We start from the raw sequence: 13500 nt of genomic DNA, 5'->3' as shown, positions 1-13500 counted from the left end.
GTTATAATGTATGTATTTTTTGAGATGCCAATGCTAGGATGTTCATGAAAGCATTAACATGCTATTACAGCAGACAGCACTAAAGGACAGGGTGAATAGACACCCTCCTTTTCTAGAAAATGTCTTCCATTTCAACCTTCTGTCCAGGAGGAATTCCACAAATGTCATTCATTTTGAGCATGACTAAGGAGCATGCATTTATATTTATATGAGCGTTTTTAGCTTTTATTTGGTAATGTCCTACATTTTCTTGAGCATCCTATATTTTGCAGTGCCTTTTCCTCTCGAGATTATGACATCTGATCATCTTGACTAAAGGTTAATCTAGCGATGGAATTAACATTAGCTAGTTAGATTGTGAAACATTCCCTGCCCTAATTATCTTTGGTCATGTGCTGAACATTTTTTCCAATTGTATGGGACACAGTGACTTTATTTTACAAAGAACAAGAAAACAAGGGAGGAGCAAAAGTAGGTCAACTACATAAAAGGGCCTTCTAAGACATAGCCGACTATCTGAAAAGTGCAGAAAGAACATTTCTGAATGTTAAGGGTTTTAATACATTCTCACTGTATCTAAAGAAAACATAGGGGGTGTTCCCATTGGCTTATACTCCGTGTTACAAATCGAATCCAAGGTACAGCGTTCCTATTAGAAACCGAATTAACTCTAGAACAGTTCTAGAGCAACCCGCAATCGTTCCCACTAAAATTCGAATCGTCAATCGGATTTTAATTTAATCCGTGTTAAAGGCGTATAACCTGTGTTAAAAAAATAGAAGGGTTGAACCTACATTTTTTCCTTGATTTGAGATAGGAATCGGGTTATTGAAATAGGAACGATCAGCCTCAGAAATCAGGTTAGCTGGATGGGAGGAGTGGAGCGCAATGGGCTGGCTTGGGGAAGTCGCCCTTTCTGTCCCCATCCATCGTGGCCGTCGCCATCTTTGCTTCCCTCACCCCTTTGTCTGCTGTGGTCTTTCAATAAGAGATAAAGGATTTTTTAAATTTTTTATTTTAATGGTTTACAGGCGCTTAATCTCTTCAGTGCTTTAAGCGCCTGAAGTCCCGGCCGCTCAAGCGCCTGCATCTGCCAAAGGACTCTTAAAGGCTTCCCCGGTAGATTGCAACCTCCCCTCTGTGTGGGGAGAGCCCATTTGTAATGGAGGAGAGGGAGGATGCACAGCAATCTCTGGGGAAATAGAGCCTTTCCATCTCTCTTTCCCAATCTGGGGAGACACAGGAAACCCTGGATGTGTGTGTGTGTGTGTGTATCATTGAACACCATTTGTAACGGAGGAGAGGGAGGATGCACAGCAATCGGGGGGGGGGGGGGGGGAATAGAGCCTTTCCATCTCTCTTTCCCAAACGGAATCTGCCTTCTCCTCCTTGATCCTATTTTCCATCCCTGGAAAGAGAATCTTTGGGGAAGAGTGCTCCCTCCCTGGGCTGTCTGTAGAGCCATGAAGCGGGGATGATGTCCTGCAAAACCCATCCCATAGTTCCTCTGGAAACAGCTTGGGCTCCCCAAATTCGCTTTGCCTGCAGCCTCCCCCAATGATCTCTGGGCTCTCTGAAGGGATGCTCCCTGGCTGTCTTGGGAGCCATGAGGCGGGGATGATGTCCTGCAAAACCCATCCCATAGTTCCTCTGGAAGCAGCTTTCCCTAAATTTGCTTTGCCTGCAGCCTCCCCCAGCCTGGGGTCTTTCTTCCAAGGCAGCAGAAGTGCTTGGGGAGGCAGTTTTCTCTCCCTCAACCATCCTTCCCCACGAATAATTGCAGGACTCTAGGCACTTTAAGCGCCTCCTCATTGGCTCTTTTATAACAAACCGCAAAATTTAAAAGTGACGTTATGATGACGTTGCTTTGATTGACAGCCCCAAAATGGTGAGTGGGAACGAAATAAGGCTAAAACCGGTTTATATATACACCGTTTTATTTGAATAGGAACGAAAGCGGATCACTTAAAGCGAATCAATTGGTAAATGAGAACGAAGAAAAAAAAGCGATTCGGAACGCGGGATAAGACCAGGGTTATTTTGAATCGATTTAACTGATACAGGTGTATTTTAAAGCGTTGTAAATCGCAAGTGGGAACACCCCCATAGTTGTTGTTAACTGTCATCAAGTTAAATTCAATTTATGGTGACCCCATGAATGAGAAACATCCAATTCACCCTATCATCAACAGTCCTGCTCAGATCTTGCAGACTCAGGGCCATGGCTTCTTTGATTGAGTCTATCCGTTTGGAATTGTGGCCCCATACAGACAGGCCAAAATAAAGCGGCTTTGGGTCATTTTTGAGGTATGCTGTTTAAATGATGCATGCATCCTAAGAGTCCAGAACCTGTGCCAAAGCCATGCTCCAGTCCTAAGGACTGGAACATGGCTTTGGCACGGCTTTCAGACTCTTAGGACACATGCATCATTTAACCAGCATACCTCCAAAGTGACCCAAAGCAGCTTTATTTTGGCCTGTCTGTATGGGCCCTCAGTCTTCTTCTTTTCCTACTGCCTTCTGTCTTACCAAGCATTATTGTGTTTTTTAGGGAGTCATGTCTTCTCATGATATGGCCAAAGTATGATAGTCTTGGTTTAGTCATATTAGTCTTTAATCAACTAAACCTTTATCTAAGCACTATGCAAACATAATTCTTCAAAACTGTAATAATTCAATCTAAATGAATTTCACATGAGAAATATTTTTTTAAATGTCACTCTGAATACAAGATGAGTTTAATGACTCAGTTTAGTTCCTGGTTTTTATTCTGAGATTATGTTAATGCCTCCTTCCTCTTCTACAGTGGTGTAGTGGTTTGGGTGTTGGACTAGGACCCTGGAGTTCAAATCCCCACTCAGTGAAGGACCCCTACTGGCTGACCTTGGATGAGTCACATTTTCTCAGAGGAAAGCAAGGCCCCAACCTTCTCTGAACAAATCTTGCCAAGAAAATCCTGTGGTAGGGTCACCCTAAGTCAGAAACGACAAGAAGAATCTCTTCTACAGATGAGCCCAAGACTTGTTCTCATAATAAAAAAACTGTTTATCATTATGTCTGAACCTTGCCAGATTCTTTTTACTAAACTGACATTTAAAATCACTATTGTGGATTCCCTTTTAGGAAAGTAATATACGGTTTAATATTCTTGATTCATCTACTCAAAGGACTCACCTCAAGTGTTACACAACCCAAGCCTTAACACAGCCATGCATATGATATGCCAGAAATTTATTCCCTAGACAAATAGTTGTGCAGATAATTAATTCACAAATGATGAAATATTATATCATCTCACAGTGGATTAAGTAATGTTTCTTATGCTGTGTTGTTTTCTATTATCCAAATTCAATTGCTAGTCCAAACCACAACAGATTTACCATTCAAACAACAGATTCAGTGATCTACTCTAGCTGGGAACAGCAACTGGATTTAGACCACAGTCAGCCCTCCTTATCCATGGATTCAAGCATCCACAGCTTGAAAATTTTCTAAAAAAGTATAAATTCCAAATAACAAACCTTGATTTTCCATTTTATATCAGGGTCATCATTTTACCTATCATAGTATTTAATGGGACTTGAGCATCCATGGATTTTGTTATCCATGGGGGGTCCTGGAACCAAACTCCAGCGGATAACAAGGACCCACTGTACAGCTGTCACTGGACTGCAACTGCCAGCATTCCTCACCACTGGCTATGCAAATAAAAGACAGGTTCTTTATTGCTGCAATTTGTGTGCATATTTACCCTGTCAAGAAGATTGGCAGGGGCACTGCATGCTCCTTTTAAAGTCTGTTGAAGAAATTCCACCTGGTTAGAAATTTTATCCTTGATGCCTAAAACAAAGACAGAATTATCAGAGATCATTTACTTGTGCTATTTGATAATAGTAAAGTATCAGGAAGAATAATATTTATTCTGGGAAGGTTAAAGCCAGATTCACATGTCCAGAAGCAGAAACTGCAATTAATAATAATTCTGTGTTTTTAATACAACAACAACAACAACTACTACTACTACTACTACTAATAATAATTTTATTTATATACCGCCATTCCAAGGATGGAGACTGCAAGATGAATTATTATGAAGACAGAGACAGATTTTCATTATTTATAATAATGGGTCTAACAATGTACACTGACAAAATTCTAGAGAAAAAAATAACAGGAGTCACATACAGCTGCCATATAAATATTCTTGTAAATGACAATAGTGCACACAAGAGATTCATGAAAAGCCATTCTAAACTTTTTTTTTTTAACAGAAAACTGAGCACAAAATACTACACAGGAAACCTAAATGAGAATTTGCCTCAAAAATCTATAGTAAGAATACCTTCAGGAACTTTAAGTATCTTCTTATTCTGCTCACACCAGCCAACTGGGTGCAAATCAGCTGTCATGATATCACACCAGAAATCAGCTTTGCGGTCCTCTCCATAACCATCATATCGCAATAGCAGTAACTGCCCACAGGTTGTAATGATTGTAGCAATCCAGTATGTGTCAGGGCCAGGTTTAACAGCAACTTCCAGTTTCATGCCTGGGGTAAAGCCATTTTGTAGGCTAGTGTCCACCTTAACATAATTAATGAAGATAGATGTTAATACAGCACAATTAAAAATAATTGTTAACAATTGTGAATGCTGCACTGACCAATGAGGTTGCAGTGGAAGCTTTGTAATGAATTAAAGACCATGCTAAAAACATATAAAACTTAAAGGACATTTTAAACTGAGCAAATATAACCATACATTCTTCTGTAAAAAAAAATAAACATACTGTTGAAACAGAGTTTGTTCCCTTTACTAGCAATACAAGGTATTCACAGAAAAAAAATACAGGGCATAGGACCTCATTCACTACAAAGGTTTCACAGGCTACTAAAAATGGTTAGAACTTATAAACAGAGACAAATATTCAAACAACTAAAAATTCTTAAATATGCAGAACGGAACATCAGTTATACAGCAATCTTGGAACATCATGGTTCAAATATTTGTGGATTAGAATCAACGTATGCATACAATTTTCTCTTATGCTCAAACAGCACCCTCTTATGGTAGTCTAGTAAGAATGCAATATATGAAATATGAAAAGAGTGTATAATGCAATCCTATACATGTCTTCTGAGAAGTCTCACTGAGTTTAAAGTGGGTTATTCTGAAGTAATTACCATAACATTACAGTCTTAGCCCCCCCCCCCCCCCCCCCCCGTTTTATTTTAAAGGTATCCACTGTGAAATAGCAGCTACACTGAGGGGAAAAAGTTACCAGTAGTCCAGCCGTTTTAGAATCTGATATATCTCCAAACTGGGTTGCAGTAATTCTACAAAATTTTCAATTGCTAAACTATATTGTATAATTGGCAGGTTTTTTATTAGAAGATGGTCCACTCACATTTCCTACTGGGTTGTTTTCACTGAGCTGTGAGAACAACCATAAGAAAAAATAAACATGGTGATAAAATGTAACACAACTGCTCAGATTCCATTCTGTCTTTTTGTGTAAATACGGTATTTGGCATCATATAAGATATTCTTTGAATAAATGAAGATATCAGCTAATATTTCTGAACAAAAAACCTTCACAACACAGATGTAAAAGAATGGTAACATTAATAGTCTCATAGCCTTCTGCAAGTTAAGCACATGGCAAAAGCAGTTTACTCAGGTTAACTGAAGGCACTGCAGCTTAGTTCTACAAGGAATGGGGGAATAAACAAAACACCCAAAATGAAGAACAGGGCAAAAATCAATCCTGAATAATTTGCAAATATGTAGAAACAATATTCTAATTTGGCTTACATTCTGAAAACAGCACTCAGGCCTTAAATCTTTAAAGTAATACTTTAAAGTTATATTTTGGTAAAGAACCTGTAGTTGTGCTGGACTAAAAAAGATATTAGCCAAGATAGAAATTGGTTTAATGTGCTTCCTCTGTAAATCTATTATCTATAGCCAATAACAAACATTTGTAAAGCACCAGTTATTGAAGCAAGACCTGAAAGAAACCTGTCTTCAAGAACAAACCTCGTACATATAGAGAAAATCTATCTGTTCTTTCTTGGACGCTCTGTCTCCCTCCTTCTAAATTGAATGCCTTTCATTTGTTTGTGTGTGTATGTATGGTATCTTCTCTTAACATATTTTGGTGCTACTTCCAAGAAGGAAGTGTAACAATAGTAATTTCCCAAACTACTTAATATTGATTCAGTAACCACCTAGTCCCTTAACCAGAAGACTTTTCACATCACCCAACGGAACTGCTGTTTCCACTCTGCATCGCAATAGCCTATAGAATCTTGGGATTTGGAGTGTGAAGAGGAATGCAGTTGCTTAGTGGTTAAGACACCAATTCTGACTATCATAATGTTGGAAGATTGGCAGATCAAGGTCCAAGTGTTGCATGATGGGGTGAGTTCCCATCACTAGTCTCAGCTTCTGTCAACCTAGCAGTTCGAAAGCATGCCAATGCAGGTAGAATCATAGAATCACAGAATCATAGAGTTGGAAGAAACCGCAAAGGCCATCCAGTCTAACCCCCTGCCATGCAGGAAATCTAATTCAAAGCATCCTCGACAGATGGCCATCCAGCCTCTGTTTAAAGACTTCCAAGGAAAGAGACTCCACTACACTCCGAGGGAGTTTGTTCCACTGTCGAACAGCCCTTACTGTCAGGACGTTCCTCCTAATGTTGAGGTGGAATCTCTTTTCCTATAGCTTGCATCCACTGTTCCAGGTCCTAGTCTCTGGAGCAGCAGAAAACAAGCTAGCTCCCTCCTCAATATGACATCCCTTCAAGTATTTAAACAGGGCTATCATATCACCCCTTAACCTTAGACGCAGCGGCGTTTTTCCAGGGGGCGGGGCTGGTGGGAGCGGCCCCTACAAAAGCCGGCCCACCGCCTCCCCCGAAGAGGACGCCGCCGCCGCCCCTTTCCATCTGGGCAGGGCGGCCAAGAGGACTCTCCTCACCGCCGCAGCGGCGTTTTTCCAGGGGGCGGGGCCGGTGGGAGCGGCCCCTACAAAAGCCGGCCTACCGGCTCCCCTGTAGAGCTCTCTGTCCTCGCCCCTATACCATCAGGGCGGAATGCCAAGGACTGTTGCCTGGTCCCGCCGTTGTGGACTCTTTAGAGGGAGGGAGATAGAGGAGAGGGGCGTAGTTAGTTTCTTTTTTAGGGGTTTGTTGGGACATGGGCTGTAATGCCTCCCTCGCATGTCCTGTTTTTGTTTTTGTTTTGTTTTGTATACTAATTATTGTATTTTTAGATTGTCTTATTATTTGATTTGAATAACGATGGATTTATTGTTGTATAGTAGTATATGGTTTTTATGCTGTTTGTAACCTGTATTGTTGTATTTTGTATCTTATTCTGTTGTAAACCGCCGTGATCATAGGAACGGCGGTACATAAATAAATTTCATTTCATTTAGATAAACAGGTTCCACTTTGGTGGGAAGGTAACAGCGTTCTGTGCAGTCATGCTGGCCACATGACCACCGGGTTGTCTTTGGACAACACTGGCTCTTCAGCTTAGTAATGGAGACGAACACCACCCCCTACAGTCAGTTATGACTAGACATTCATGTCAAGGGAAAACCTTTACCTTTACGATTCTTTAGGATTCACAGCCAAAGAAGTGGTCTCTAGCACCCCACCGAACTAGAAAACCCAAGATCTATACAATACATCCATGAAGTTACAGTGGGATCATACTGCTAGTTTTGTGTAAAGTGAAAAAGTCCCTGATCCTCTTTTTAGTAAGGACTACTGTTAGTTTTTCCATACCACACCCTCATTTCCTAGCACCTCTGTGATGATTACAGAATAAAAATAAATAGGGAAAAAAAGGAATAGGCTATCTAAATGAACATTTCCAAAATATTAGGGTACAACCCAAACTGTCTTTCCCAAGCAAAAAAGTCACTGGGGCCATGAAACATTAAGATCTTCCCTGAGCAAGAAATGCACTTCTTAAAAAGTGTCTCTGACCTAGATGGGCCTCTAACTTGAGTCACAAAGGACTGTGAAAAAATGGTGGAGAAGGATGAGAAAGGAGATAGAACACTGAACTGCAGTGGGCCTCTGGTATCTACTGGGATTTGGTGCCAGGACACTTGTGAATACCAGAAACTAAGGATGCTCAAGTCCCATTACATATATTGTTTAAACATTTTCAAGCTGTGCATGGCTGAACCCATAGATAACAAGGGCCGACTGTATTTTTTAAAAAGTAGAATATAGCAACAAACAGAGAAGCAAAAGAAATAAGCTACACAGCAAACACTTACTGTATATACTCGAGTATAAGTTGACCTCATGTATAAGTTGAGGGCAGGTTTGGGGGCCAAAATTATGGATTTTGATAACCTATAGATAAGTTGAAGGTAAAAATTGGAGGCTTCTTCAGTGTGTGTATGTGTGTGCACGGCAAGGGGGACTCTAATTGAGGCTTTTTGCTTCAGCATTTCAACCTTCGTTTCCCAGACAGCGGCACGCAGGTGGAAGAGGGACTCTGTTTAACAGCAATCAATCACCCAGGGCTGTTTCTGCTTGGCTCAAGAGAGAAGGAAACTGTTCTTCCCACCACATGGGGAAATCTGAAAGAGCTGTTATCACATTACCTTAAATAAATCAACCTGGGATTTTGGGGTCAATTTTTGGGGCATAAATTTGACTTATATACAAGTAAATACAGTATCTGCAATGTAAACTTGATGATGGGTAAAAAATGAAACTGACAAGGTAGTAGCTTTTGTGCAAAATATAGGGGTTGCCCCAAAAGCTACTCCCACCAAAACTACTTAGCTCTGAAACTTTCCATGTATGTCAAGCTTTGCACAACCCAGCTGGTTGAGGCCCATAGCATGAAAAAGAAACAAGAGATATTCCAAATTTCAGTACTTGGCTTAAGCAATTTTTGCTATCCAGAAATTTCAATGACTTTGGGGAAGAGGGGAGGGAGAGCTAATTTCTTTTAATATGTTTAATAAATTGCTGTCCATGGACTGAGGCTACTGTGGGATTTTATGACATTATTAAAATCAACACTTTTCCACAGAAATGCAGAAGTTATACTATCCATCAGTGCAAAATATCAAGACTACCTCTGCTGGGACCATAAGTTGTTGGGTTCTGCCTATACCTAAATATTATATAAATATAAAATATAAAAAGTGTGTATGTGTGTGTGGAGATGTGGTTAGTGAGGGGTATGGTTGAAGCCCCACCTAGTGTGAAAGTCTTAAGGTGCGCAAAATCGACAGGAGCTTGGCTAACAACCTCAAAACCAAACCAAGGCAATGTTAGGTTGATCCAAAGTTGTTAGAAACAATATGTAAGCTTTCAAGTACATATTGATTTTCCCTCATCTGAAATGCCTGGGACCAGAGGTGTCTTGGATTTTAGAATAGCTATATTTCCATATACATACATACATAATGAGGTATCTTGGAGATGGGACCTAAGTCTAAACACAAAATGGATTTATGTTTCATATACATACAGCCTAAAGGTAATTGTATACAATATTTTTAATAATGTTGTGCATGAAAAAAAGATTTGTATACATGTAACCACCAGAAAGCAAAGGTGTCGCTATCCCAGCCACCCATGATTTTTTTTAATTTTTTTGGTTTTTGGAATAATTTGGATTTTGAAATTCCAGATAAGGGAGACTCAACCTGTACTCTCAAAGTCTTGACCAGGATAAAAGGTTAATAAAGTAAAAAGGTTCAGGTCAGGAACAAATCTCTCTCTAAGGGCCTGACTAGATGCTTACTTACATGCTTAAATGAGCCATGAGGTGCAGGGATTGCTCCTGTATCTTCCAAATACTCATCCCAGTTGAATTCTGCTTCTTCCACAGTGGAACTTGCATCTACAATAAATACCAGAACAATCATATTAGTATCCTCTAGGGCAGAACAGATAACTGATTTACTAATTTAAATCCTTTAGATATGAGGTTTGTTTGTTCTGGAAATAAACTAAAACATTTACTGTAACTGAGTATATTTTTTAAAATGAGACACAGAAATAGATAACTGTGCTTCTTAATACAGGTTGTTTGTGGAGAGAAAAAAAGTACAGTTGTCCCTCGGTATTCATGGGGGACCCATTCCAGACCTCCTCGTGGATACCAAAATTTGTGAATACTCAAGTCCCATTGTCTCCAATGGCGTCATTGGGGACAATGGGACAAGTCGTCCCTTCCCTCCTTCCCTTCCATTGGCTGCGGTGGAGGGGGGTGGGACGTGAGCATGCTGGGCCCCAAGCACTGCTGGGAAGTCGAGTTCCCAAGGCAGAGGGCACGGATTACAGGCCCTGGCAGAACCAGTGCCTTGCCTCACTCCCCCCTGGTGCCTCCTGAGAAGCTGTGTGTGTGTGTGTGTGTGTGTGGGGGGGGGGGGGTTGGTGGGGTCTTGCTGCCAGGCTGAAACCAAAATTAGGGGCCGGATTTCCCCCCCCCCCCAGACTGAAGGAAGGCCCCCTCCTGGTCCCTGAGCAAAGCTAATCCTAGGAGAAGAAGAAGGGAGGGAAGAAGACATAATTCCTAATGGTGCAGCTGCATGCACACGCCGCCATAGGGACAGTGCAGGCTTGCCATCTGCAAATGATCAAAACCATGAATAGCAAGTCAGTGGATACCAAGGGACGACTGTAGTGAAAAAGATTCAATTCTATAATGCAGAGTTAAGGGTGTAGCCAAAACAACGACAAATCTCAGAGGAACATGGAAAGGGAGTATTTGAGAAGTTACTGAAGTTACTTTCATGTTGGCCTCGACTTATGGTGACACTAAGAATGAGACATCTCCAAGACACTCTATCCTCAACAGTTCTTGAAGACTCAGGGATGTGGCTTCCTTGATTGAATCTACCCATCTGGAATGTGGTCTTCCTCTTTCCTTACTGTCCTCTACCCTACCTAGCATTAATGTATTTTCTAGTGAGCCTAGTCTTCTCATGTTAAGACTACAACAGCCTCAATTTAATCATTTTGGCTTCCACGCTTGATTTGCTCTACAACAGTGGTTCTCAACCTGTGGGTCACAACCCCTTTGGGGGTCGAATGAACCTTTCACAGGGGTTGCCTAAGACCACAGGAAAGCACAGAGCAAAATTACAGTTATGAAGTAGCAATGAAAATAATTTTATGGTTGGGAGTCACCACAACATGAGGAACTGTATTAAAGGGTCGTGGCATTAGGAAGATTGAGAACCACTGCTCTAGAACCTATTGATTTATCTTTTTAGCAGTTGGTATCTGTATAACTCTTTTGCAGCACCACATCTCAAATGAACTGATTTTCATTGTGGCAGCTTTCTTACGTATGCTCTCACATACATACACAGTGATGGCACACGGATAATTCTAAATTTATTATTCAGTGAAATATCTTCAAAATCCTATCTATTTCTCCCTTGACTTTCCTCAGTAATCATTCCAGGTCTTCACTATCTTCTAGTAGTATGGTGTCATCTGCATATCTCAAATTGTTGATGTCCCTTCTTCCAATTTTCAGACTTTCCTCCTCTGAGTATGATCCTGCTTTGTGTATGACATTTTCAGCATGCAAGATAAACATATTATATGGGGATAGAATACAGACTTGCCTGACAATTAAAAAACATTATGTTTCTCCATTTCTAGTAGCGTCTTGTCCAGGAAAATCAAATGTTGTGGCACACCCAATTTTCAAAGATCAGAGCATAGCTTTTCATGATCTATTAAACAATGGCACCAACTAATATAGAGGATCTGACACTACAGATGTTTATGTCACCTGTGTTGATCCTGCCAGTCAGTTAGCAGCAGTCAATAATCTCACTTATTGATTCAGCATGTCTAAGAAGGAGAAATACTGTGGCTACTTCTATAAGAAAGCCCATTGAAAATGGTTCAACATGTAGCAAGACTAATTGGCAATTCTATGCAACATAGAATTTTGCATTTTAAATTGGTTGCAAGCTCAGCCAACACCAACCATCAACAAAATGAGAAGGAGAATTAAGAATGTTACAGAGAAGACACAGGTGGTGGTACTTGCAGGTACATGAAGAAAAAACATCACCTCCTTCCAAAACACCTTTGATTTGAGGCTTATGTCTATTAGGAGAAAATTCTAAATTAAATGTCTTACTGGATCAGTCTTTAAACAAAAATGTAGCTCACTTGACATGGCCATGCACTCTTTCCTCAATATCTTTATACAAAGCCCTTAAATTACAAAAAAATCATGTAGGTATTAACAGAAAATTACTTAGGCCTGTTACAGACAGGCCAAAATACAGCTGCTTCGAGTCACTTTGGAGGTATGGTATTTCAATGATGCATGCGTCCTAAGAGTCCAAAAGCTGCACCAAAGCCACGCTCCAGTCCTAAGGATGTTGCTTGGAGCATGTTTTGGGGGTTTTAGTCATATGTCTGGAAGAGAAGTTACTGACCTAGAGGAAAAGGAGCAGACAGGGTCCAAATCAGGGTGATTACAAGTGGGAGTAGCACTATTTGCCAGTCTGGTGTATCCAGATCCTTCCTTTGAATGTCAGTCTGTTTCACAGTAACATCTCCCACAATCAAGGTGAGTGTACACATCTAAACTGTGGGACAACCGGCTGGAAGAGATTCAACAGCTGAATATGCTGTATGAATATAAGATATCATAAAAGACTAGTCTCTTCCAGCAGGCTTATCTATATTTTAAATTGTAAATTTTAAATGTGGACTGTTTTAATAATTGATGTTATGTTTTTGTTGGTCTGTTGTTCCCTGCCTTGATCCATTGAGAGAAGTGGGTAATAAATAAATATTATTATTATTGTCATCATCATCATCATCATCATCATCATCATGTGCCAACTGTTAAGCTTCTGGGCCCAATGTGAAGTGCTGGTTTTGATCTATATACAGCACAGAATACAAGTTTTGACAAACAGTTGTTTCGGTCATAAACCTGCTTATGGCCTGAGTCAACATGAGCCACTTTATTATTTCTCTAAGTACCTCCTTCAAGACAGCCTCAGAGAGTGAGTAACATCACTTGGGGTAACATAGCTTAAAAAACAAACAAACAGGCATGTCAGTGGGACTGTATTTTCCCCTATTGCAGCTAAAACAACTATCTTTTACTTCCCACTCCCATACCATAGACTGTTCTGTCATTTAAATGTCATTTTCTGTTTCTGAATGTGTGTTTTCTCTTCTAATGGAACCAACATGCATCACAGGAAGTGGCTAACAAATTGACAGGATCTATCAAAGAAGAATTACAAAAAATTCAGTGTCCAGTTTGGTAATTTAAAGGCAAGTTAATATTTTAAGTAATAGCTGAGGACTAAATATTGGGTGGGGCTAATTATTAAATACAGAAGCCCCATCATGCCCACCACTGGATGTACTCACATCCTTAGGGGCAAACAGGAAGAGAAGTGGGTAGGAGGACAGCCAAGTCTAATGTTAATGAAATATTCTAACACTTCACATCCCTAT

At 40.4% G+C, this 13500-nt stretch overlaps 1 protein-coding gene across 8 annotated transcripts in view; it reads right to left on the bottom strand.

Moving 5' to 3' along the window:
- The window catches only part of SFMBT1 (Scm like with four mbt domains 1), a 119387-nt gene that overhangs the window by 44340 nt on the left and 61547 nt on the right, over positions 1-13500 (bottom strand). For all 8 annotated transcript variants that reach the window (XM_089523990.1, XM_089523962.1, XM_089523952.1 and 5 more), the window contains 3 exons: positions 9795-9889; positions 4343-4583; positions 3752-3840 (listed from right to left, as the gene is read on the bottom strand). In XM_089523990.1, coding sequence (XP_089380116.1) covers positions 3752-3840; positions 4343-4583; positions 9795-9889 — 425 coding nt within the window. The remainder of the gene's footprint in view (positions 1-3751; positions 3841-4342; positions 4584-9794; positions 9890-13500) is intronic.

This window comes from Sceloporus occidentalis, unplaced genomic scaffold, assembly GCF_023333645.1.
Source record: "Sceloporus occidentalis isolate IW3139 unplaced genomic scaffold, rSceOcc1.0.p SCAF_1, whole genome shotgun sequence".
NCBI classification, from domain to species: domain Eukaryota; kingdom Metazoa; phylum Chordata; class Lepidosauria; order Squamata; family Phrynosomatidae; genus Sceloporus; species Sceloporus occidentalis.
The sequence above is the reverse complement of the archived record's forward strand: the minus strand, read 5'-3'. Positions and strand labels throughout refer to the sequence as shown.